Source organism: Mya arenaria, chromosome 5, assembly GCF_026914265.1.
Source record: "Mya arenaria isolate MELC-2E11 chromosome 5, ASM2691426v1".
Classification (NCBI taxonomy): Eukaryota; Metazoa; Mollusca; class Bivalvia; order Myida; family Myidae; genus Mya; species Mya arenaria.
Genome location: NC_069126.1, coordinates 61,255,345 through 61,282,205, shown reverse-complemented (window position 1 = coordinate 61,282,205; position 26,861 = coordinate 61,255,345). Strand labels below are relative to the sequence as shown.

The 26,861-nt window shown below is 36.1% G+C and overlaps 3 protein-coding genes across 4 annotated transcripts in view; all 3 read right to left on the bottom strand.

Moving 5' to 3' along the window:
- LOC128234191 (lathosterol oxidase-like) overlaps positions 1-7,829 on the bottom strand; it is a 10,076-nt gene extending 2,247 nt beyond the window's left edge. The window contains exons 1-3 of one of the 2 annotated variants that reach the window (XM_052948258.1): positions 7,685-7,829; positions 5,470-5,683; positions 4,490-4,619 (exon numbers count right to left, since the gene is read on the bottom strand). In XM_052948258.1, coding sequence (XP_052804218.1) covers positions 4,490-4,619; positions 5,470-5,679 — 340 coding nt within the window. In that variant the 5' untranslated portion in view covers positions 5,680-5,683; positions 7,685-7,829. Of the gene's footprint in view, positions 1-4,489; positions 4,620-5,469; positions 5,684-7,478; positions 7,658-7,684 lie in introns of those variants that run through there. The other variant, XM_052948259.1, reaches the window with a different exon arrangement.
- An 853-nt stretch (positions 7,830-8,682) lies between these two features.
- Positions 8,683-19,419, bottom strand: LOC128234190 (rRNA 2'-O-methyltransferase fibrillarin-like). The gene is made up of 10 exons (XM_052948256.1): positions 19,290-19,419; positions 15,355-15,585; positions 14,902-14,928; positions 14,340-14,390; positions 13,733-13,827; positions 13,076-13,246; positions 12,447-12,579; positions 11,274-11,386; positions 10,598-10,743; positions 8,683-9,584 (listed from the first exon to the last, which is right to left on the bottom strand). Exons 1-10 carry the CDS (start codon positions 19,300-19,302, stop codon positions 9,566-9,568), a joined length of 999 nt encoding a protein of 332 aa, XP_052804216.1. The 5' UTR covers positions 19,303-19,419; the 3' UTR covers positions 8,683-9,565.
- Positions 19,420-19,908: 489 nt separating this feature from the next.
- Positions 19,909-25,019, bottom strand: LOC128234187 (uncharacterized). The gene is made up of 3 exons (XM_052948251.1): positions 24,477-25,019; positions 22,215-22,329; positions 19,909-21,554 (listed from the first exon to the last, which is right to left on the bottom strand). Exons 1-3 carry the CDS (start codon positions 24,755-24,757, stop codon positions 20,019-20,021), a joined length of 1,932 nt encoding a protein of 643 aa, XP_052804211.1. The 5' UTR covers positions 24,758-25,019; the 3' UTR covers positions 19,909-20,018.
- Positions 25,020-26,861: the final 1,842 nt, after the last annotated feature.

Here is a 26,861-nt window from a genome sequence, read left to right as displayed (position 1 = left end):
AAACGAACATGGCATTTTAAGGTTTTATCGTGTTATCTTTTGCCGCCTTAAATTACAAAGTTAGTTTCGCCTCAAGTATTGTCTGTCAATTGACCTCAAATCAAGAAAACCGTCAGCAATTTGGCATATTCTTTAACGTGAAAGTAACAACTTGAACCCGGCATCCATACATGTACAATGTGTATGGTATTCACTTCGACCGACTTATCAACTCGTAGCGCAAGAACGGGGAGCGAAACGCTATGAAGACAAGTGGAAACAGTCTGTCCTATGCTACAGTTGAGGCGGTACAAATTAACGGTATTTTCAAAGCGAAGTCGCATTCCGAGCGTGCTTGTTTAACTGATTGACATCTATATATGCTAATTAAATAATATTGAAAAATATTTTTTTTTAAATATGCACTTTGTACTGTATATTGTATAATATACAGTACAAATTGCATATTTTAAAAAAAAAAAATTCAATATTTTTTCACATATTCGGTATTATAATTTTTACTTTTTAGTGAGGAATTATAAGAGTTTTTTTGATTTTTTAAAAAAATGTTTGAGTTTGAAAATCCGGTGCCAGTGATGCAAACAGAAGTGTCACGCAATGCAATCATGGCTGGCTATTGTTGCAACTGACTACTCATATTCATTTTTGGAAATTACAAAAGTTCTTAACCACACTTTTCCTGTAAATATGATGACATCATGCGCAATATTATCGATTTTCGAAAAATGGTATCAACGATATGTTAGTGTGAATACATTGAATTAGATATATTATTATCAGCTTAAATGCCCGCCCACTGAAAGATAATTTATCACTACAGGTAATTTAAAAATGTATGCATTCAATAAAGTAAATATAAGCTGTGAATAGCTTGCAGTATCAATTACATATTAAAGTGTTGTATTATGGGCCGGAGGCCTTTCTTTACAAAATAAAATTTGAATTTGAATTTGAACTATTATAAAAGCATTAGGGGACTTAATTAAACCCTTCAGCAGTACTAGCTGATAACGAGTTGTGAAGCCGGTGACACTTTCTTATTAATTTCATATCACTTCCATTAGGAAGGACCAACTGTTGGAAGCCACAGTGAGGAAAAAAGCTTTACATTTATGTAATCTCTAGCTGTAAATTATTCCCGCTTATCCATTTCTAGAGAGCTGGCTGTCAGAGAGTCACGGTGACCCATTGCTACAGAGCTGGCTTTAAGAGCTTCACGGTGACAAATTGCTACAGAGCTGGCTGTTAGGGTCAGGCTAACCCACAGCTACATAGCTGGCTGTTAGAGACACGCTAATCCATTGCTACAGAGCTCGCTGTTGGAGAGTCACGCTGACCCATTGCTGCAGAGCTTGCTGTTAGAGAGTCACGGTGATCCATTGCTACAGAGCTGGCTGTTAGAGAGTCAAACTGACCCATTGCTACAGAGCTGGCTGTTAGAGAGTCAAACTGATCCATTGCTACAGAGCTGGCTGTTAGAGAGTCACGGTGACCCATTGCTACAGAGCTGGCTGTTAGAGAGTCAAACTGACCCATTGCTACAGAGCTGGCTGTTAGAGAGTCAAACTGATCCATTGCTACAGAGCTGGCTGTTAGAGAGTCAAACTGACCCATTGCTACAGAGCTGGCTGTTAGAGAGTCAAACTGATCCATTGCTACAGGGCTAGCTGTTAGAGAGTCAAACTGACCCATGGCTACAGAGCTTGCTGTTAGAGAGTCAAACTGACCCATTGCTACAGAGCTAGGTCAGTTAGAAAGTCAAACTGACCCATTGCTACAGAGCTTGCTGTTAGAGAGTCAAACTGACCCATTGCTACAGAGCTTGTTGTTAGAGAGTCAAACTGACCCATTGCTACAGAGCTGGCTGTTAGAGAGTCACGGTGACCCATTGCTTCAGAGCTGACTGTTAGAGTCACGGTGACCCATTGCTACAGAGCTGCCTGTTAGACTCACGGTGACCCATTGCTACAGAGCTGACTGTTAGAGAGTCAAGGTGACCCATTGCTACAGAGCTGACTGTTAGAGAGTCAAGGTGACCCATTGCTACAGAGCTGGCTGTTAGACTCACGGTGACCCATTGCTACAGAGCTGGCTGTTAAGAGTCACGGTGACACATTGCTACAGAGCTGGCTGTTAGAGTCACGGTGACCCATTGCTACAGAGCTGACTGTTAGAGTCACGGTGACCCATTGCTACATAGCTTGCTGTTCGAGTCAGGCTAAAGCATTGCTAAAGGGCTTGCTGTTAGGGTCAGGCTGACCCATTGCTACAGAGCTGGCTATAAGAGAGTCAAACTGACCCATTGCTACAAAGCTTTCTGTTAAAGAGTCACGCTCACCCATCGTTACAGATCTGGCTGTTAGAAAGTCATGGTGACCCAGTGCTATAGAGCTTGCTGTTAGAGTCAAGATCATGTAACCCAATGTTACAGAGCTTGCTGTAAAAGAGTCAAGATCATATAACCCATTGTTACAGAGCTCACTGTAACAGAGTCAATATCATATAACCCATTGTTACAGAGCTCACTGTTACAGAGTCAAGATCATATAACCCATTGTTACAGAGCTCACTGTAACAGAGTCAAGATCATATAACCCATTGTTACAGAGCTCACTGTTACAGAGTCAAGATCATATAACTTAATGTTATAGAGCTCGTAGTTAGTGAGTCAAGATCATATAACCCAATGTTATAGAGCTCGTTGTTAGTGAGTCTAGATCATATAACCCAATGTTATAGAGCTCGTAGTTAGAGAGTCTAGATCATATAACCCAATGTTATAGAGCTCGTTGTTAGAGAGTCTAGATCATATAACCCAATGTTATAGAGCTCGTTGTTAGAGAGTCTAGATCATATAACCCAATGTTATAGAGCTCGTAGTTAGTGAGTCAAGATCATATAACCCAATGTTATAGAGCTCGTTGTTAGTGAGTCTAGATCATATAACCCAATGTTATAGAGCTCGTTGTTAGAGAGTCTAGATCATATAACCCAATGTTATAGAGCTCGTTGTTAGTGAGTCTAGATCATATAACCCAATGTTATAGAGCTCGTTGTTAGAGAGTCTAGATCATATAACCCAATGTTATAGAGCTCGTTGTTAGAGAGTCTAGATCATATAACCCAACGTTATAGAGCTCGTAGTTAGTGAGTCTAGATCATATAACCCATTGTTATAGAGCTCGTTGTTAGAGAGTCTAGATCATATAACCCATTGTTACAGAGCTCACTGTAACAGAGTCAAGATCATATAACCCGATGTTACAGAGCTCACTGTTACAGAGTCAAGATCATATAACCCATTGTTACAGAGCTCACTGTTACAGAGTCAAGATCATATAACTTAATGTTACAGAGCTCACTGTTACAGAGTCAAGATCATATAACCCAATGTTATAGAGCTCGTTGTTAGTGAGTCTAGATCATATAACCCAATGTTATAGAGCTCGTAGTTAGAGAGTCTAGATCATATAACCCAATGTTATAGAGCTCGTTGTTAGAGAGTCTAGATCATATAACCCAATGTTATAGAGCTCGTTGTTAGAGAGTCTAGATCATATAACCCAACGTTATAGAGCTCGTAGTTAGTGAGTCTAGATCATATAACCCATTGTTATAGAGCTCGTAGTTAGTGAGTCTAGATCATATAACCCATTGTTACAGAGCTCACTGTAACAGAGTCAAGATCATATAACCCGATGTTACAGAGCTCACTGTTACAGAGTCAAGATCATATAACCCATTGTTACAGAGCTCACTGTTACAGAGTCAAGATCATATAACTTAATGTTATAGAGCTCGTAGTTAGTGAGTCAAGATCATATAACCCAATGTTATAGAGCTCGTTGTTAGTGAGTCTAGATCATATAACCCAATGTTATAGAGCTCGTAGTTAGAGAGTCTAGATCATATAACCCAATGTTATAGAGCTCGTTGTTAGAGAGTCTAGATCATATAACCCAATGTTATAGAGCTCGTTGTTAGTGAGTCTAGATCATATAACCCAATGTTATAGAGCTCGTTGTTAGAGAGTCTAGATCATATAACCCAATGTTATAGAGCTCGTTGTTAGAGAGTCTAGATCATATAACCCAACGTTATAGAGCTCGTAGTTAGTGAGTCTAGATCATATAACCCAATGTTATAGAGCTCGTTGTTAGAGAGTCTAGATCATATAACCCAACGTTATAGAGCTCGTAGTTAGTGAGTCTAGATCATATAACCCAATGTTATAGAGCCCGTTGTTAGAGAGTCTAGATCATATAACCCAATGTTATAGAGCTCGTTGTTAGAGAGTCTAGATCATATAACCCAACGTTATAGAGCTCGTAGTTAGTGAGTCTAGATCATATAACCCATAGTTACAGAGCTCGCTGTTAGAGAGTCGCGCTAACCCATTGCTATAGAGCTTTAAAGTATCCCTTTATGGTCATACTAGGCAGCAGCCTAAGGGAGACGTTTGTCTTAAATTAAAGACCACCGTACTAACCTAGGAGCGTATCCACATTGTCATATAGCCTGCTGTAGCCCCTGACTTCCAGCAGGAACAAGGACACGGTTGGTATTGCCATGAGGGGGACTTGACTGCAGGTGTAAACGATCTCCAACCATACCTGGTTCTGCAAATCAAAAGCACAAATAATTGGTTTATACAAGTTTGACTTAAATGATTATTCAAAGTGACACTCTTATTCAAAATCAATACATACACATGTATAAAAGACATCAATTGTGACAAATAAACCTTAAAACAACTTACTAAATAATGCATTTATGGAAAATATGAATTACTGATAACAAGATTGAAGCCGTGTATTTAATTGCAGAAAGCGCAAAAATATTAAATGATTGGTGAATGCTAAAAGATTTACTGTGGTCTACTAAAGTCTCATAAGGTAGAAATACCGTGTTTTATGCTCATTTCTTCCAAATTAAACTCGATATCCTTCATAAGTACATTTTTTTCAACATTTATTTATCCTTTTTGGAATATTAAAACAATATTATTAATTGTGGTAAACCTTATTTGGGAGTAAGAGTGCATCTTTAAGTGTCAACGTTTATTATAAATGGTAGTGTGATGATGACTCACACAAGAGAGGGCACTAAAATATAATATCACATGTTTCCAGAAGTACATCGATTTCGTGAGAATCAAATTTTATCTTGAACATGTAGCGCGAAAACTCTTTTATGGTGCCATTTGAAGCGAGAAATAAATAATTTGGATTTTAAATATTGCCACAAGACAATGTTTCCATGATGCTACACAGACACCAGTCTTCAACAAGGGAGGTAATCGTATGATGGCAATAAAACATGAGTTCCATACGGGTACTTGTTTTCTCTTTGCCCATGGGCAAGATAAGGGTATCCAAATTTTTGGATCTACTCATCTGAGGTTGGAGAAAAGCCGTATTGTGTAATTGCGGCCTGAATGTTCAGTGCCAAATACATCGTGTGTCTTACCTCAATATATAAAGGATGCTTCATCAACCGCCTGTCAAAGATTGTGTAGTAGCTTATGGTAGCCAGCAGGAAGTACAGAACGTATCCGCCAATGTTTACGATCACAAATAGGCTTATCAGCTGCCTGATGACGTCATCTTCTCGCCACGTGCCCGGAAATACGTACGGGGTGAGCACGTGCTTGTTCGCGACGTCAAGGACGAGGTCCATAGTGCTTTAATTCAGTCAAAGCATGGATTATGTGATAAAAAAGAAAATACTTGCAAAGGCACGAAAATCCCTTAACTAGCCTATGTACATAAGAACAATCGCGAGGGGCTACATGTACGATGCATTTTAGAAATAGTTTAAAGATGCACTCTTACTCCCAAATAAGATTTACCATATTTATGCAATTGTTTTAATTCACCAAAAAGGATTAATAAATGTCGGAAACAATGGTTCTTTTGAAGGACACTGTGTTTAATTTGAAAGAAATGTGCAGAAGACACGGTATTTCTACCTGATGAAACAATAGTAGATCACAGTAAATCTTCACCAATTATTTAATATTTTTTGCGTTTTCAGCTACTAAATACATGGTTATAAACTTGCTATCAGTAATTAAATATTTTCCATAAGTGCATTATTTAGTAAGAAGTTGAAAGTTTATCACTCCAAATTTATGTTTGTTATACATGTGTATGTATTGATATTGAATAAGGGTGTCACTTAAATCACTATTTACTTAATAATATGTACCTCAATAAGCCTTATATATGTTATATTATACATGTATAAGAATCGTGTACATGTTATATTACCATAAACTGCAGTTTTGTATTGTGACATAAATTTCGAAATAAATACAAATACAAAATGTCCTGAGTTCATGACGATCTTTATAACGCTAGATATTTTTTATAAAAATTGTGTATTCTTTTGAGGGCCTATTGTAATTTCCGTTCATTTTCCCCGCTATTGATTGGCAGCACGTCGCCAAAACAGATCTAACATAATTGCGTACCATTGATCAACTGTATATTACAAAACTACATTCAACTTGGTGTATATAATGACGTTTTCAAAGAAGGGCTGAAGTTAAATTTGAGTCCGCGACATTATACTTTTCAAGGATTTTCTTTTACTATTGATGTGCTTTCATTTCCGATTCAAGATATACATGTACTACTTATATAAGGTTCAGATTCTAATACGTCAGATTTGCTTTCATAACGTTGAATAAATATTACCAGTGTTTGGATAGATTTCAGTTGCAGCGCAAGGAATTAATCAATAATTCGTCTAACATTTGACTTGAAGTTATCATAAGGGTTATTAATATCTACTCAAATAAAGGACTCACATTATTAGTTCGTTTTCGTCAATAAGTACTAACTCTTTTACTAACTTAATATACGAAATTGTGTTTTGTCTACTGCCTTAGCCTCTACCGCTTCACCTTATTAAAATAATAAACGACTGACTGCAGAATAACCCAAATAAATAATGGGCATATTTTTTTTAAATACTGTGATCCCAATGGACAAAATATAACTTTGACCACTAAGTACTAAAGTACAATATTTTTGCCTAAGTTAATATAAAATCTTTATAACTAATGAACACTCGACTCAAAAATACGATTCCTCACGAACATTTGCCCGTGGAAATTGAATAGTTAAGGTAACATAAGACAAAGTACGTTTTGCATGTACACAGTCAGTAGCCATAATGATTGGCGTTCAGGGAAACTTTTTAATCAGTTTGTTGACACGCCGTCTACAAAAATCGCAAAATAATTTAATGAGGTCCATTAAGGTCCCGAGTCAGAAACATTGTCCGAATACTCTATGAAGTCCATTTAGTTCTCGAGTCTGCCTAGTACAAACATTGACATTGTCACCAAATGACTTTGACAACCATTCAGGTGGACTATAAACACTGTATGTAGACCCACACCGTGCATTCGTATACATGTATATTGTATAACAATCAATTACTTGAACAGCATATACACATTTTCATACCTGTGTTTGAATGGCTAATGAACGAAATACTGAAAATAATCTGAAACAGATATAGACCTAAAATTCTTTATATTTCAGTATCACATGAGATCACAATTTGTATCGTTACGTACGCGCTAGCATGTAATCAGGAAATAAGTTTGTATATACAGCACATCCTCATTTTTGTCGCCGTTAAAGTGTTACAACATGTACATAAAACTTACATCAGCTTTATTTAAATCCAGTGTTTTAATTTCCTTCTAAAAAAATATGGCTATATTTCAAAATCTACACGATCACCGTCGTATAGAATTACATGTTAAGTATTTATGGCGGTGTATTTGTTCGCTACAGTACACACAGCCTTCACATTAGACGCTAGAGAGATGTATTGATCGAACCCGGTTGTTAAGTCAATAACTAGCGCGCTGTATGAACATGGATTAAAGACAAACCGCCATGGGTTTTTGTGTACACGAATCTAGGACATCTTTATGTGTTAGCTGCAATTGTCCATTCACCGACTCTATTTGAGGCCTTCAAGGGTTGTTTTGACAATTCAATGTTATCCATGCTTTGATTTTATTGGTAAAATAAACTAAGCAATTCAGCAGTTAAGTTGTTTAAATGTTGCATCGAGAAGTAGTCCAGGGAAAATAGTGTGTGTGTGGGGGGGGGGAGAATAATTTTGGTAGATTTGCCTCGTATCAGGCAAATTTAATATACTTTAAAATTTGATATATATTGCACCTATATCTGGGTGTGTTATGGTGCTGTACCACGTCTTTTTCAAAGTTACTCTAGTATTTTTACTGCTAAAACAAATTTGATACAAATATTAAAAATTCCTACTTTTTTACATTTTCATCATTTTTACTCCTAAAATCACATTTTGCACTGTTGGATGTTTCTGTACTTTTTCCCCACACAGTGCATATATCTAATAACACACATATGCAAAAATCATTTGTGCTTTTTTCAACCCCAGGGGCACTGGAGCTTGCGAACCGACCAAAAGTTGAAATTAATCGTGCAAGGGGGCCTGAACGCTATTCTGATGAAGAAAATAAAGGATGTCTCTCCCTCAGAAGTCGATCCAGGGATATAAGACGACTTTAAGTCCAATTAAGTTGGTTTATTACTTCACAACTTAACTGTTCAATGTCCAAAAGCCATATCATATTTTTATAAAACAAACAAAAAGTTTTTTTATAAAACAAACAAGGTTTTTCATTAAATTTATTTTACAGTAGATAAAGAACAATCGTTATCTATACAGAATGATCCCATGTCTGATGACATCAATGCCGATATTGAAATATAAATGTACATGAATGATGATCATGATAAAAGATAAAACCAACTTCCTCCTTTCAGCAGTTCATTAACGTCATTACACTAACAAAAAACACTAATAGAATTGCCTTTTTCCTACAACCAGCTGTAACAATTGATGCACAGCTGCAGCAAAGTAATTACATTTATTTTGACAAACAATAAAACATTATCACTGTCATGACAAAATCCTCTAAAATCTTGAATTTTAAAATGCCAGGATAAAATATATACAAATGCACAAAAAACATCAACCTTTTGAGAGAACACAGCTTTTTAACAAAATAAACATTTGTAATCTTGGGAGTTTTTCCTACTAACTTTCAGATCTACTGATGAAATTCTACAGAATCCAGCTGAGTGCATGTATGTTCTTTTAAGAAGCATTAATAAGAGGATTGTATTCATTAACAAGCAATATTGTTCAACATAAGTCTACACAAGCAGAAAATAAGTATATCTAAATGTCATTAGATGCCTATCTTTTAAGTTAACTAAACAATTCTTTGCATATGGTTTTCATAGAATATTTTTAGGTCATGAAGTGAAATTTTTATATTAGTTGGAGTTATTCAACTATGAATAACATTTCAATTATTAAACAATTTCCATAATCGTAACAAAACAAACTCAACAGCCAACATAGACCCTGATCCTTCATTTCATTTCTATGGACCACTATTTATAATGCTGGCCCTGCTCGCGTTTGCTTGTATTACAGGTATACACATAATCTGTCAATGTCTGAACACTTTCACCAAACAATCTTCTCATTTCTTCGGCGGTGGTCTGAAATACAGGGAACATTTTAAAGACATTGAACAAAAGTTAAGGTGCAAAGCTCAAAATGGAGCAAAAAGTCGTAGATGGGAGCCTCAAATGGTCAATCATTGATACCCGTCATCAAACTTTCTTTTATTTTACAAAATTATCATAAGGCCACAAGTCCTGCACTGGTAAAATAGTTCCGAGCTTGATCAAATTTTCAATTCTATATAGCATGGCTGGTTGAAAACTGATGACAAGCACTAGTATAAGGAGTATAGGGATTCAGGCTTGATAATCAAAAAGTCTTTTTTTAGATGACTTCATGTATGTTCTTTCCTTGACACAAACATTCACAAAAAAATGACCAATGTTTATGTTTCAAAGTAATCTTAAATTACTTGAATTTGCAATAATTACTATATACATAAGTTCAGCATATTGTTCAAAGAAATCCATTTGTTTTAGCTTCAATAGTAAATAACAGCAGTTTTACATTAAAGGAACATGCATTAGTCTAGGTCAAGGGAGACAACCACTTTTATAAAATTTGACTACAAAATAACATACACCAGTCCTTTTAAGTAAATAACCAACCACAACAGTGCACTTATAAAACAAAAGATTTTAAAACTGAAAACCCACACAAGTAGTCCTCAGGGTCCTTCAAGGAAGGCACAAATTGAAACTATCCCCCTTTAATTAATATAACGAATTAGAAGCAAAAATTTGAAAATAGAACAGGAACCTTCGTCTCTAGAATTTTTCAAGTCTGCCTTCCTTGAGCTATGTTATGTAAAATTGGAATGAACCTCAATACTTCAGCCCAAGACTGAACAAATTAATTGTATGTCCACAAGCAACTGGTTACCTTAATGAGTAATCATGTTTAATGTGACATTTTGCCTCTGTTGTGCGCGGTTATGTTAAAATGGAATAGACCTCAATTTTTGAGCCCATTCTGAGCAAATTAACTACATGTCCACAAGTTGCCTTAATGAGCATTTTAAATTTAAACAAGAGAGCCCCATGGGTACCTGTAATGCCCTACAACCACAGCGTGGTCTCTCTCGTACGGCTCCAGTGTGAGCTGCTCCATCGGTTTGATCTTCTCAGACTTCAACTTGCTCACCTCCCCCGCAAACACTGCTTCTGGGGCTGCTGTCGAGTCCACACAGTTAGCCTGTAAATTTGTGATTAGAACTATATAAATGTATCTATTTCAAAACTCCAAGTTTGCTTTCAACTTCCTCATTTCCTCAGCAAAGATTGTCTCAGAAACCATGATTACCCAGTAAGGCTATAGCCAGGTTTTAAATAGGGCAGGGTGCTGGAGGCACGGACGTGGTTAAAAGGGCACATTATAACGTGGCGTAAAGTCCTTACTTAAATTTGACTGAAGTAGTTTTCGCTTGCAATTTCCAGACATATCAACTCTGTATCTTTTATAATCATGTAGTAAGTTTATAAACAAAAGAAAGTAAATCAGTATTTGCTTATCTGAAGCATTTAATCCTAAGAGGTCAGAAGGGTGCTCATGTTGGTCTCATGAGGGCAGGGTGCACTTCCTCCTACAAATTTTAAGCTAAAACCCTAACTGCTTGATTCCACACTCTATTAGTCTGTTAGGCAACCTGATTATTTCACCACTTTACAATTGTAGCTTATAAATATGCAAGTTATATTATAATATTACACAAAAAAACGCCATACCTTTATTGACATAACAACATGTCCACTGTTCTTTAGGAAGTGATGTGCATTAATGGCTACAATTCTGGCCTGGTCTGGCTGGGCTACGTCAGCAAATATCACATCTACCATACCTGTAACATAACGGTGGGGCAACTTAAATATTGCCTGCTTTTCTCGCTCTGCAAAATGCAGTATTCCAATACATAACAAGAAAGGATATTATAGCTCAGTTGATATACTTCATAAATCTGTAATGTTTTTCTTTATTAGGTTAAGACATTTGTATTTTTCAAGACACCTGACACTAAGATTTTCTATGCACTTATAAGCCTGGATTAGACAATAGCACCCAAATCTGTTTTTCTGTTATTGAGGTGCATCCAGTATTCGAAATTAACACAAGTCTGCAAGCCCTGCATTGGTTTAAAGATTGCAGGGCTTCTTCAAACTCTGCATTTTATTCAGCTTAGCTTCAAACGCTGCATTTTATTCAGCTTAGCTTCAAACGCTGCATTTTATTCAGCTTAGCTTCAAACGCTGCATTTTATTCAGCTTAGCTTCAAACGCTGCATTTTATTCAGCTTAGCTTCAAACGCTGCATTTTATTCAGCTTAGCTTGTTACAATTTTGAAGCCACAATGGGCACATGGTAATTATACTCATGTTGAATGCATACTTGTTCATCCAAGTCTTACATTGATGGATGGCCATGACTCACATTGATGCCAGAGACTTGACAAGTCATGTGAATTGAAAACTCCCTTATTAAATTATAAATTTAGCAAGAAATTTGAACCCCATAGTGTTTTTTAGAGATGAGAAAACCTTGTTGTTTTTTGGACACTTATCTTGACTATCGTTTTTTACTTAATTTTTTGTAACATTTTTTATATTGTTGGAAAAATGTAAACTTCGGAATTAAGCCAAAGAAAGGCCTTTACCAACTTCCAAAATTGTTAGAAAAAACACTTCATAATGTATGTACGCAGTTTCATTTTAATACCAGGCATGGTTCCAAACATTCAATTGTTCCCGTAACAAGGACGAAAGCAATACGGAAAACAACACAAAGGCTTTGACAGAACCTCAAGATTGTCTGACGTCTCATTCATCACTATGCATAATTCTTGATACAGAAACCCAGTCAAGCCGAAGACTTTAGTGTTAATCCTAATTTGTATAGTGACCTACCAACGAGCATCCTGTACTTGTGTGGGTGTCTGGCGTCTTCTATGATGGGGATAATGTTTGTTCTCTTCTTGGCCACATTTATCAAGTCACGGCCACTTCTGTGTGAAAACTCAACAGCATACACTAGACCCTCCTGAAGATGTAAAACATTTCATGGTAAAAACACTTGCTATCGACTCTGTCCATTTTTCGGTTTACATGGAATTAATGACTATTTGTCTTAACAAGAAGTTTATACTGACCTACATGTAGAGTATTACAATAAACCATTTTTATTCCCAGACAGAGGGAGCAATAGTTACTTCATACTCATGCTAGTAGATCAAGGTCTTATAAATTACTTGTAGTCAAAGTGACATAAAAATACTTATGTATTATAAGCCCACTAAGGAGCTCAATATAGGAAATAGCGGATGCAACTTGGGTGATTATTAGTGCAGAGCCATCAATAAACTATAATAGTTAATTGAACTATAAATGAGACAATAACTCAATAAATATAAAATCCCTTTTTATGTATTCAAATCTTTCTTTAACACTGCAAGGTACATGTGATTGGCTCAGACCTCAGTGCAGCTAGCCAAGGTGGTGGCCGGACCTTAAATTGCAATACAAAAATAATAACTCACCGGCCCCACAATATCTGACACATGGCTGACAGTGGTACCCGATGCAGCACCAAGGTAGAGGACCTTCTTTCCTGGCCCCATGTGGATCTGGTCAACACCGCCCAATATGGCCGCAGCTAACTTGGATCTGAAGGGGTTCCACGCCCTGTACTCAGTTTTTGTCTCTCCAGTCTTCGATAAAAGTTCAATTTTTTTTTTATCATGTAAGCTACTTAGTGTAATATATATAGATGCATGTGCATTTATTTCAAAGAAAAAATAACCAAACTTGATACACTTTGCAAAAAAGCATCACTATCACCAAATTTCACAGCTCTTTTGTTAACATGAAAATGTTGCTGTTGTTTTAACAACTTATTACATAAACAACATTATTCATTAAAAGTAACAAAGAGCCAAGGAGTTGAAATCGCCACACATTTTGCAGTTGTCTCCCTTTGACCATAAATCTCAAATTCTATTGCTTTATGCAATTTTATATGTAAAATGAAATAGGCTCTCCAATTGCAAATGCATCATGTGATCACATGATTAAATCAAAATTAGGAGCTAAGATATTCAAGTCATTTAATATTCACTGAATATATACTTAGTGTACAGTAAGAACTACTGCTCTTCATCCAAAAGCCTAATGTTGATGACTGCAATATAGCCTACCTCGACTGAAATTCTCTTCTCCCCATAGACAGACTCCCCAGGGACCATGTTGAGAGTAACCAGGGCATCCTCCTTGCCACGGGAAACAAACACTCCTGCAATGGGAAATCAAGCAATCAAAATAAGAGCAAGTCTACAAGCCCTGCTCTGGAACACCATTTTACGGGCCTATTTAAAAATTAACTTTAAGCCAGAGATAAGAAATAAGATATCTTAGTTGTGAACCTTACGCTGCTTAAGAGTGCTCTGGTACACCTGTAAAGTTACGGGCAGAATCTATGAGGTAAATGTCCTCACAATATTTTTATTCAAATGCAGTTTACACCTTGAAAATATTAAGCCTTACAATCTTGATTGAAACAGTGTCCGGATATATATTACCTACTTTTTTTTTAAACAAAAAAAGCTAAGAACTATTCCATTGAAAAACATACAGCCCATTCCAGGCCACATATGAAGGCAAAATAAAGAAATACTACCAGGGTGGTTCATCTTTACTACAAGTTGACAAATATCTAAATTGGGGCGGTCCAATTTGGAAATACTACTCTTGGGGTATGTTTATATGGATGTGCTGTAAGGAGTTGCACTGTACTAACCCACGTACCATTATGCCTGTGTGGCTCTACTGTAACCTGCCTCCCTCCTCGGAATCCACCTATAGATAGATCAGTGATCATTAAACATGGTGAAATGAAGAAGATAAAACTAGTTTGTAGCAAGACTATTACCACAACGAGCGCCGTCTTTCTTCATCGTTTTATACATTATTCAAAGTGTATTGAACATAATGACCAGTTTTGAATAAATATATTATATCAGTGTTCTCAATAAGAACCGGCTGCCGGCCAAAATGGACATTTCAAATGGCAATAGGGCCAGTTCAAATTTGGAAAACTAAATGAATTTTCAGTAGAATAAATAGAAGCTGGTCGGTTACTTTACCTACTGAGACGGTTTAACCGAAACTTATTGAGAACCCTGATTATATATGAAGAGAATGCACTTTAAAAACAGGTATTCAACATTATCTTTTGTTTTAAAGTGTTAAGATTGAGGTTTGACTTAATTATATCATGATATTCGGACCTTAACTTTTAGTTATGTTCAAAAGAATTAGAGCTTTCATTATTTTAATATATTATGTTAAAGTATATAAGTATCCCTACCTCTCCCGCCTCTGGGTGCACCACGACCTACAAAACAAGGCAGGATGTTTAGCAACTTATTCTAAAACATGGCATCATGATTGCTTATAAATACCAATGTTGTTCTTCTGTTAGTGTATCAGATTAATTGTTCAGTACAATTGTACAGCTTACAAAACGGTTACCTTTAGATTAAATCAGTAAACAAAAGCATGGAAGTGTATGCTGTAAAAACTTTAAATCACAAATTATATCAAAGATAGACAATCTGGCAAGAATAAAAGTCAAACTTTAAACTGCAGCTTATTGGACAATTGAACTTTTTTGACACTTTCCAATAAGTTTGTCCTATTAAGAGTTTTGACAATCAATTTTGACATTTAGCATTGTATATAGAAATACCAGCTAGTCCTTTCACTTTCAAGATATCCGTTAGTCAAATTTCATTTCATCATTGCTTCAACCCAGTCTTACCTCTGCCACCACCACGCCCACGGTCAAATCCTCCTCTGCCACCGCCTCCTCGGCCACCACGATCTCCAAACCCTCCCCTACCGCCTCTGAACCCTCCCCGGCCACCACCCCTGTCACCAAATCCACCACGTCCGCCCCCTCGCCCTCCACGGTCACCAAAGCCCCCACGGCCTCCACCACCGCGACTCCCTCGATCACCAAAACCTCTGCCACTTCCACGAGGACTAAAACCTGAAATATGTAAAAGTTGTACAGTAGATGTGATTTTTTAATTACAATTCATTAAAGTGCTCCAAAAATAATTAAAAACAGTATTCGAGTGTTTTCAACTTCCAATATTGTAAGTTTTTATGAAAAGAATTCCCAATATTGTGGAAAATCGACCCTGTGAAACAGTTCGTGTTTACTGAAGACCATAATACATTTACTATGTTACTTATTTTCACGGAGAACTTGTAGTTGACATTAGAACCACTAAAGGAAGCTGAAAATTTATACCGAAAATAGAACAAATAGTGTGCCCTGCAAATATCCTTGACAAAAAAAATACAGCTATTTTGAGATTGCTTAGACCGGATTTTTTCCGAACAGGAGGACAAATGTTATTTGAAAGTTTGCTTGCAAAAAATGCCTGGAATGGTTATACCTTCAATAAAAATGCAAAGTGGGCTTTGCCAATTTAAATTCTAGATAAAAGAAATTAGATTGTATGGTGAAAGGGATCTTATTTATGGCAATTTTTAGTTTTTTTTACAAGGTGAGTGCTTATATTCTGCCCTAAAATTAGCCTCTTTTTTTTTTTTTACTTTATTCTGCCCTAAAATTAGCCTTTTTTTACTTTTAACTAAAATATTCCCAAGTACAAGAGTATAGGACATTTTAGCCAAATACCAGAGAACTAGAGTTCAGTCTTTGCCTTATTTTTTTTCAGCACATGTCCTTTTGGGCAAGTAATTGAAGAAAACCACTTGTCCAAAACAGTTTTACTTGCCCAATATAATTTAATAAAAAACACAACAATAATCAAATTGTAGTGTTCATTTATTCCCTCAAGGATAACAACAAATTGAAAACAAGGTTTTCAGTCATCTCTAAGTCATCATCATCACCTGACCATCCTCATCCTCATCAGAATCATCAAAATACTTAAAATTCATCATTTACTAACCAAACCACAAACAAGAGAAGTATTTCATTTAAGCTTCCATGTATCGGGCAGACGCAGAGAAGCTAATAAATTTATTATTTGATAAATAAGCGTCTAAGCATCGGGCAGACGCTAAGATGCTTACTAAATGAATACTACAAATGCTGAGCATGCGAAATGCTGTGACGTCACCAATTCATACCTAAATATACGAAAGCCAATATTTAGAAAGTTCATTCAGGATTTGAGAATTGTTGCTGAAGAAATTATGAAAACTGAGGGATTTAAATTTCGGAAAAATGCACTTGCCCAATCAGGCAATCACCTGGGAATTTTGACTTGTCCGAAACAGTATTTACTTGTCCCGGGCTTCTGGCAACCCAGTTATGACGAAGACTGAGTTTTGCTGTTTTGCGGACATTCATTCCAATTGGGATTCAAATTAAAGCATAATATGTCTGTAAAAGATCATTAAAACAAGCTAAACTAAATTTACACTGGCTCAAAGAGGCCAGACCTGGCATGCGTTCTTCAGCTTTACTATCAGACAGGAGCCAGAAAAAGTCAAATTGTATATTTCCCTCGTTATTGGTTTCTGTCCAAAGGTAAAGTTGAAGAGCGCAACGTCATGAGATACAAAGATCTTAATAGTCGGTAAATAAACAGTATTCTTGCCAGTGTTGTTGCAGAAACTTGCAAAGATATGATTACTTTAAGCTCAAGCTCCAAAAGAGCAAATACCCATAAAGAAAATCAGTATACAGGGCCTTTTCTTCGGCAATATTTATAGCCGGTATTCGGTCATGTTCCCAATGGCAAAAAGTATCTTTTTTTCCCAATTTCCGAATAAAAATTCCCAATCTGGAGTTCTGAAACTTCAAAAGAAAATAACAAAAAGGACGATGAAAATATAAACATAACAGTTAATTCCCCTGCATGCAAGCGTCTAGAGACATACAATGATGTAATATCCGCGTCATGGTGAAAGGTTGATTTTCATTGGTTGAACTAAATTTTTATCAAATCAGAGAGCATGTAACAGATTACGAGTTCTTCACATTGTGTTAAAAACATGTGTCATTTTCAACAAAAGGATTAATAATTTAAAGTTGACAGTAAATTATTTGGTGCAGGAGGGGATTAAAATAACAAATATACAATGCTGTTCTTTGTCATGCCTCATCTACATGTTTACATACATGACATTGACCTTCATTGCCAATATCGGAAAATGACAGAACTGAGAAGCGAAACTGAAAGTAGACAACTGGGTGAAATGCAGGGTTCCCGCTGGCGATCGCCATTGTCGCCATTTGCGACAAAATCGCAAAAGTGGCGACAACTTTTCAAATTTGGCGAATTAATGGCGACAACGATTTTTTTCCAAAATATTTTCTTAAATTGACGTAAGTGGTGCCCATGCGGCCTGCATGATAATCGATTCTGTCACTGTCATAAATCAAGCGCATCTGCTGGTGGGACAACAAAAATTAATCCAATAATTAGGGCAAGCAGTCACACCCCAGTCAACACCTCGCTAATTATTGCAGAATTTTATTGCTTTCACGGATAAACAATGACATCCTTTAACTGTTATGTCTCTTATTAGAAAAAATATTTAGCTCAACAGCTTTGTTGTTGCGTAATTATCGTGTTAGTTTTAAATATGCAAATCATAGAATTTTATGTTGTCGGAAAGTCACGTGATATGCAAATTTCATAATGACGCTTACGCGATAAAAATAGACTTGCTTTCGGTTTTGTCGCAATTTGTAATTGCTATAAATGCAGCATTCTAAGAGTTCAAAAAGTGTCAAAAAGCTTAACAGAAATCAAATAAATAGGATTAAACCCCATTTGATAAGGCTTCTAATAAGTTGGCTGGAGTAAAGAGTAGGTAGACAAATTTCTATTAGGAAAGTTATGGCCCTAGTTTGACAATGTATATTTCTTTGAGTTTCCATTTATTTTAAATTTATCTCATAATTTCACAATTGTATTCTTTTATTGTATGTAGGCATTAGACTGAAAACAACCATATTGATGTTTACGTCACATTTTTTGCAATATTTTTTTTATTTATATACTAGTCCATAATTATACAATGTATTTTGTCGACAGAATAACAATTTGCTATTAATATCTTGTGCTTCATGTACAACAAAATGTTATGTTTTTGCACAACAATGTGCTTATTAAATGCAATTTTAGGCTCTTCAAATGCTTTAACCCCATTCGCCCCCTTGGCCCCCACAAGGGCGCTGCCCTGGAGCCGTAAGGGGGCCTTTTGCGGCCCCATTAACACCCCGCGAAAAAATATGGTCTCACCATGAAATTTGATAATATTGAGTAACAAACTTTGTTTCCATCTTGTATATATGAAAGGCATTAGATATCTTCACATCTGTTATTTATCTCTTTATATGTAGCCAAAATGTTATTAATCAACATTTTAGACACAAATGAGTGAGATGCCTGTGCCTGTGGTTCAATTTCAATGCTAACTGTATGGCTTCAAATTCCTATTTAGGAAGCTGTATCCCAAAAGGGAAAATATTCATGTATATATACTTTACATTAATTATTAAAAAACTCAAACAGTTATCATTAAAATGTGAAACAGGTAGACTCCTTAAATTGTAAAGAAATCAACGCCTCGTGGCTTTTAAATGGCAGAGATCTAAGCCTCGTGGCTTGCAAACGTCGAAGAAATTCTGTGTAAGCGATGTATGACATGTAAAATCGGGATGTTAAATAATATATTTGTATATCTTAAACACAAACTTACCTGGTCTGCCCATTCTTTTTTCAAAAATAAAGGAACTGCACGGAGAACTACAAACCGAACAATATATTTGTAAACACACGTGCTTTCCAGATCCTTGAAATAATTTCTTCTGTTAAAATTGCGTCAAAAGGGTTACAGAGCACTGATAACAAAAACGGAGCAGACAACAAAAACGGATTGATCCCCAGCCAATCCGAAAGGTTGTCTTGTAAGAAAGCAAGATACATTATTTTTTATATTTTCTCAAAAGAAGTTCTTTAAAATACAACCTCTCTCACATATCAACTAAAGGTGAAGCAATCCTCATCGATCGCTTTAATATAAAAAAACCTCTATGCCATAATTGATAACGTACTTTTCAGTAATATTAATTAATTTATACATTCAAACGCTATTTGTTTTGGTTTTCGTGGCTTACAAATTTCAGTTATGGAATTTACGATATTAATTTATACCAAACGAACATTTTAGTGAATGGGGATGAAGTAGATTTAAGTTATTCTGGGGCGGTTCTCACGGTTAGTGTATTCTTCGTTGTTTAAATAAAACAATTGTTATGATGAATGTACATTTATTTATTCACTGCATGCTTAATATATATTTATACAAAAATAGCATAGTTTTCAATTAGATTATAAACATTAGTCAAAAGCAGATAACATGAAATAAATGTGATGTCGATAGAAACATGTTTCGTAAATTACTAAATGATTTAAAGGCACATAAAAATCAATCTTCAACTGTCTGCATTTTAAGAACTCTGACGGTCCTAGTTTTCTCCGGATCCATGTCATAATCCCCCTGGGTCACGTACAGGGCGTCCCCAGCTGGCGCCAAGCAGAGAGCCACGGGTCTCTCCAGCCCTTCCCCATGAACGGTGCGCATTTTCTGTCCGTCGTCATGTATCTCGGCGATCCGGAAATTCTCCCAATCGCACACTAGCACGTGTTCCTTATGCAAGAGAACGCCTGTACAAACGATTTTGGCCTTTCCGATCCTGGTTTTGAAGTTCCACATTGGCAATCCTTTTGAAGTGCATGTGACGCCTTTCTGTCCCGCAATTACGAGAATATCGTTATCAACGTCTATGTCAAAGTAACGAGCGGAGTTCAGTCCCATGTCGGTTTTTATTACTTTGTATTCTCTCCCTTTCAAGTCCACGACATGTATGTCGCCGTCGAAACATAACACATACAGCCTGTATGAATAAAACTTTACGTCATAGGTCAAAGATGCCTTGCATTTTAAAACAATATCCTTATCTACGATCTTTTCAAGACCTTGCTGTGTTTTAACAAGAATCAGTTTGTGCTCGTAATGCAGGCTGACGGCAACTGCCGCCTCGGAAACAGAAGTGACGCCCCAGGGATGTGCACACTCCATTTCCGCCACTGGTTGAAGCTGAGAGTCATACAATTGAAGCGAGTCGTGCATATTATCACATAGTACAACTGAGCCGTTCTGGAGCACCGCGACGCCAGTGATGTAACATCCGGTTGCGTGCATTTTTGTCGTCAGAGTCTCGTTGTTCTCAATCTGAAATATGGATTTCTCTTCTGGTATGGACGACATAAAATCGCTTTTAGATGTTGAAGGAAGATTGATGAGCGGGGCAGAGCTTGACCGCTGAGCGATAGTAGCTCGCAGACCGGCTATTGTTCTATATTCAGGTTCTTCGGAATTACTGCCATTGAGCTTAGAGTCCATACTGACATTCCTTTTACGTTTTGGAATCAATTTTGAAGGTTTCTCGACCCTGGGGCTCACCAGACTGCCTGCTGTTGATTCTGTGACAGAGTTCTGCCGCGACATTGCTGTTACGGACATATCTGTACGGGAATTACGGCGAGACGGCATTTTCGCATTTCCCAGTTGCAAGTTAACATTTGAATTTTGGCGGGAAAGCCCAGAATGTCCACCTTTATTAGAAAGAGTCGAATTTCGTGGAAGCTGCGGCGGTTGCCTAGGAGATTCTTGAACGTTCCTTTCGGGAAGTTTAATCAATTTAGACGAACTCGACCTGATAAACGACGTCCTGATTGGGTCTTGTGACGGCTCCCTACGCGGCGGCCTGATAATGACGTCATCATCGCCAAAATCATCGTTAATGAAGTCCGGTTCCTCGTGTATGGTTTCTGCCATCCCTATCTGATGTTCGGCGTCCATTACTAGCATTTTACCGAGTGCAAATGTTTCGATCTGCTCCAGAATGCCGGCCAACAATTGATGCAATACAAACTTCACACAAGACGTCTTCACGTTTGCCTAGAAGAGAAAATAATTTCACATTGGATTATGAAAATCGTGATAAAGTCAACCATAGATTAGCTAAGATGGAAGTAGAATGCTGTTCCGATTGTGAAACATGTAGTAGGAAATGAATATTATGAATATGCATGCATTTTCATTTATCTTATTCACATCATTCTCATTCATCAGAGGTTTGATAATAATAAATCTAACCCATAGCATCATCACTCATCTTATGCCTTACAGGGTTTTCGTTGAAGAGAATTTCGAAGAACATGTAGTACTCCCTTAAACTAGGCTAAAACGTCTTAAAAAGCATTGGCAGTCTTAAAACTTCCAATATTTTGGAGAAAACTTCCAAATGTGAACTGCTTCGACTTTCAAAATATCACAACCTGGTGTCAGTTTTACTTTATGTCTCCATGTTCAGTTAGTCTTGAAGTAAAAAGAAGTTACCTAAATGCAAGAAGTCAAAATTGCTTCCTTTTCTAAATATAATTCTGGGGTTCTTGAACTAGGATGACGATGAATGATTTGAATACAATTTTGTGATGTAAGCAAGTTATATACTGTGCGATATTCTTTTCAGTTTAAACAAAGTTTGACATTATATTGTAAAAAAAATCTTAGTGTCAGGAGACATAAAGTTCCACATTTGAGAGAAAAAGGCGTTACCTTGAACTGCTCTATGGAGGCTCTGGCGTCGTCACATTTGTCTTTTCCCATCTTGATGGGGCGCATGTTTGTAGTGGAGGCATTTTCCTTCACGTATGTTTCCATATCGTCAAGACTGGAAAACAACAATAAGGCCACACTTAATAAATCAATTGTTTGGCGTATGCCAACCGACCAACAAGTATAAATTAAAACGAAAATTTTAACCTATCCGTATGTCGTTCTTTTACATTATGGTGAATTGACTTCCGCGGAAGAAAGAACCCTACCCTCCCACGCTCAAACATGTGGGCAGGATGAAAACACCGAACAAAATATCTCATTTTTTGTGGCCTTATCAATGATTCATTTTGCTGCGCATCTTGTATATTATACTGAGTGGTTTCCCCGACGGTCCATTATTCTTATATGTGTGCGTTAGCAGGATCACAGGAACTTGACGCAGTATTTTTTAGTATCCTGACCCAGCAGCTAGTTAAAATGATCGGACCCGATTGCTTTCCATTCGCAACACCTCGGTCATTTTCCATCAAAAACAACCTCGGATGTTTACCGGTACATCAGTAAAAGTAGTTCGTTTTTAATAAAACTATGAATGAATTGAAGTGTTAAACGTGTCTTTATTATATCTTCGTTTAAATTGATTGTCAGTGAAAGGTATAATTGTATACACAAAAGAGATTCCCGTGTGTTAAGTCATTAAATTTAACTGCTGAATTGAAATTACTACACACTCTGCTTGCAGCGTAGTTAAATGTTAAAATGTCTGACAATGTAAACCTTCCATATAAATCTGAGTTGTTTTTTCGATGGTAAATGACCGAAGAGTTCCGAATGATTGCTTTCCTTTCAGGCGCAAAGCATTTAGGTTAATACTCGGGTGTAAAGATATTCAAAGATAGGTTGTCCGGTTAGCGCACTCATTTCTAACTTAGGCGACCCGGGTTCGCATCCCGACCTAGTCGCATGTGAGTTTGATAAGTGGTCACCAAACCTGAAAAGAAATGTTTTTTTTCTACTGGTATTACGGTTTCCCCACAACACAATATTACACTCTCGCGCAATATCATGCCAACGAGAGTGACGTAGTTTAAGTTATCATTACTCTCTTCACAATCGTTGTTAAATATGTAATGTTTATACTAAAGATATCCATCAATCCAGGTGTCTCATAAGACCAGTGGGTAGGCCCTATAACAAGCAAACACTTACATATAACACATTAGTAGGAGTAAACAAATCTTAACAAGTCTTATGTCAAGTTCGTGTGAGCAGGATGCACTTTTTATAAAGTCATGTATGCACACAACAATTCTTGGGACTCTCATTGTTATTTTCCGGACCATTGTTTTGGAAGAATGCATTTATGAATGAGCAGATTTCAAAAATGAATCACTGCAGAAGTTGGAATGACTAAACTAGACGTATATTTAGTTTTAATAGTCAGGACATGTTGTAATCAAATAGTTGTGGTCTTCTGGCCCAGGAAATAAAAGTGTTATAATAACAATAATCTGAATATTTTCCTATGTGAATTCTTTAAAACATTTCTATAAATATGAAGATGCAAATTGGTAGCAATAAGCGCAGGTTCGCGCACTCTGTTGCACTTTAAGGCTGGTTTTAGTTTGTATACGTTAATAAGCAGCGCCCTTAGGCCATGAAAAATATCATTAGTTTTTCATGTACATTTTGAAAGTAAATGGAGCGTAAGCGTTTCATATTGTTTCATTTATTAACTAAAACACACACTCTTTTCATAGAACAGCTGACATATACAAATCTTTTGAACAAAGAAAAACACATTTTTTACATAATTCAAAAGGAAATTTTGTTAATGATCTCAAAATAGCTTGTTGAAAAAATAAAACATTTTCCCTTATAATATTTATTATTATTTTTATTTTTATTATTATTATTATTATTATTATTATTATTATTATTGTTATTATTATTATTATTATTATTATTATTATTATTATTATTATTATTATTATTATTATTATTATTATTATTATTATTATTATTATTATTATTATTATTATTATTATTATTATTATTATTATTATTATTATTATTATTAATATTATTAATATTATTAATATTATTATTATTATTATTATTATTATTATTATTATTATTATTAAAAAAATATTTGGTTTTAATTTCTTTTTTTAAATAAAAACTATGAGCTGGATAAAGAAAAAAATGCGGCGGAGACTGAGAAACTAGGTATTTTTGTTGACCTTATTGGAAGCCCACCTTTTATGTAGCTCCTCTAGAAATATAATCTCATCATTTACTTTCTCTCTAACAACCTTCGACTCTTGTGTGAGCTCATATTTCGCATTCTCGTGTACAGCCTTCAACAGTGTGTAGAGTTTCCCGACTACCATCTCCATATCAGATCTGACGTCATCTTCTGACGCCACGAGCACCGCCTTCCGCATCGATGATGATGAAATACACGTCATGACGTCATATTTAACCGAAACTAAGTCCGCTAGCACGTCCTTTTTTGCCCGTCTAACTTCACTGGTCATTTTTTATTCTTCTTTCTTTTTCTTTCTTATCTTTCTTTTCTTCTTTTTCTTCTTTGTATTTTTCTGTAAGTTTTATTTCGAGCTTATATGTTATATGTCTCTCGTTTAATCCATGACTTTCTTTGACAAATCACTTCAAAACCATAGTTCAACAGTTAATAAAGGTAACCATGGTTATGTTATAATGTAAGAATATTGAGCTATCATAGCAATGATCCCAGTACTTTCAATTATAATTTTTACAACTTTTAAAAAACCTGAATGTAAAATGGCATAAAACAGATACCATTTCCCAGCGTTGTATTGTATTATAATTAAACGGCACTATAAAAGAGGTTTTCGACCGTGAAAGTTAAAACTAATTAAGTTAATAGTTCACTCTTCTCAAATCTGAAGACAAAGGCTTGTTACTTGATATTTGACATGTAAGTCATAGTATTCCATTCGGAAATCACTCGGCTATTATCCGAACAGAAATCCGAGCTTGCCGGAGATGGCCGAGTAGTCACGATTGATAATATTTAGTGTTCAAGTTCCGAAAACATGAACATGTTTAACCCAAATTCACAGTCTAATGGAACATTTGAACTATTTTTTTAAGATGTACACCAATCTTTAATCTATTAAATGCACTTAACAAAAGCTTTGCTCCACCGGGGTGGGTGTATGCAAGTCTCCGTCTAAACCCCACATGGGACAACTGGGTGCCTTTATCACTGAAGACGGGGTATTTTACCTAACACCAAACTTAACAACCCTAACTCTCGGGTGACGGACTCACCATGTCTGTCAAAACCCGTGCTGTTAGGAATCATCCGCATTCGAATTTCACCACAATGTTCTAAAATTGAATACATGCCATATTTGATTTCAAATAAAAAATGAGACATTTTCAAATGCATGCAGTTTTGACAATACCTTGTTAGCGTACCGACGGACGAATGGACGGACACATAGATAGCTGAGGGTGAAACGGGAAATAATTGACACCTTACATTAACCAGGCAGTCAGACACAATGGAACTTTAACACACTTTTAAATAATGATCGTGCTGATAGAACATATTATTTCAGATATTATATTTTATAGTTGTTTCCTTGGTTTTATGAAAAAGTTCAAACGACGCTGTCTGATACTGGATCTTAATCGTTCATAGCAAAAATCCTGGGAAATTTTAATGCGCCCATTTATTGCTAGAGTACAGCCTAAACATCTGTTAAATAATTAGGAAAGTTCCATTTTGTATGCACATTTCAAAATCATTCGGTGCAAAAAGTGCTATGTTTTCATTTTAATGATTATGTAATTAGCATCACCCTGCACTTTATTAATCTGTGAGATGCAAACACTTCTCAATTTAATTTCAATAAGTCTTTGATGTTATTATAAACTTTGCCTGTAGGGGATATTTGTTAAATAAAGACATGTGCTGCAATTCGAAGAAATAAAAGTGTATCTTGCTTGCGCAACATTACTGACTGCATCATCATCATCATCATCATCATCATCATCATCATCATCATCATCATCATCATCATCATCATCATCAACAACAACAACAGCAGCAGCAGCAGCAGCAGCAGCAGTAGCAACAACAACAACAGCAATAATAGCATCACCACCATATTAAATTGCATACGGCCTCACATCTTGTAACGGAAGGTTGATAAAGAAATGCGCGAATTTATAATTAACACGCATTTGATCATGTTCGGATGCAAACCAGTCAAGCATATTAATTATAGTCAAACTCAACGGTTACTATTCGAAACGAAACATCGAAAATGAAGAAAATAGATTTCCTAAATTAAGAACCATACTTCTTTCTATTAAACACAAGCCCTGTTAAAAAGTTAAGTTAACAAAAAAACATTTTTTACAACTTTTGAAATACGTGACCACGAATTTAACAAATCGATTTGTGGAAAATGAGAATGGTCGCATACCCAAGCACAGATTTTACAAAAATTGTCCCATATATCTTTTGCATATAATATGTCGGGAAGGGTGTGTTTTATATCCGTTATAAACTGTCATTTGTCCGTCTGTCAGTCTGTATATGAGCCTGTTTTCCTGTTTCTTGGCCATTCATCAGTTTGCCTG

Coding starts and splice junctions, on each gene's coding strand:
- LOC128234190 (XM_052948256.1), bottom strand. Junction 11,387..12,446: donor CAAGTACAGGATGCTCGTTG/GTAGGTCACTAT, acceptor GTTATGTTACAG/GTATGGTAGATGTGATATTT. Junction 10,744..11,273: donor ATGTTGTTATGTCAATAAAG/GTATGGCGTTTT, acceptor ACAAATTTACAG/GCTAACTGTGTGGACTCGAC.
- LOC128234187 (XM_052948251.1), bottom strand. CDS start 24,757: ATGACCAGTGAAGTTAGACGGGCAAAAAAGGACGTGCTAGCGGACTTA. Junction 22,330..24,476: donor CTAGAGGAGCTACATAAAAG/GTGGGCTTCCAA, acceptor GTTGTTTTCCAG/TCTTGACGATATGGAAACAT. Junction 21,555..22,214: donor CCTCCATAGAGCAGTTCAAG/GTAACGCCTTTT, acceptor TTTCTCTTCTAG/GCAAACGTGAAGACGTCTTG.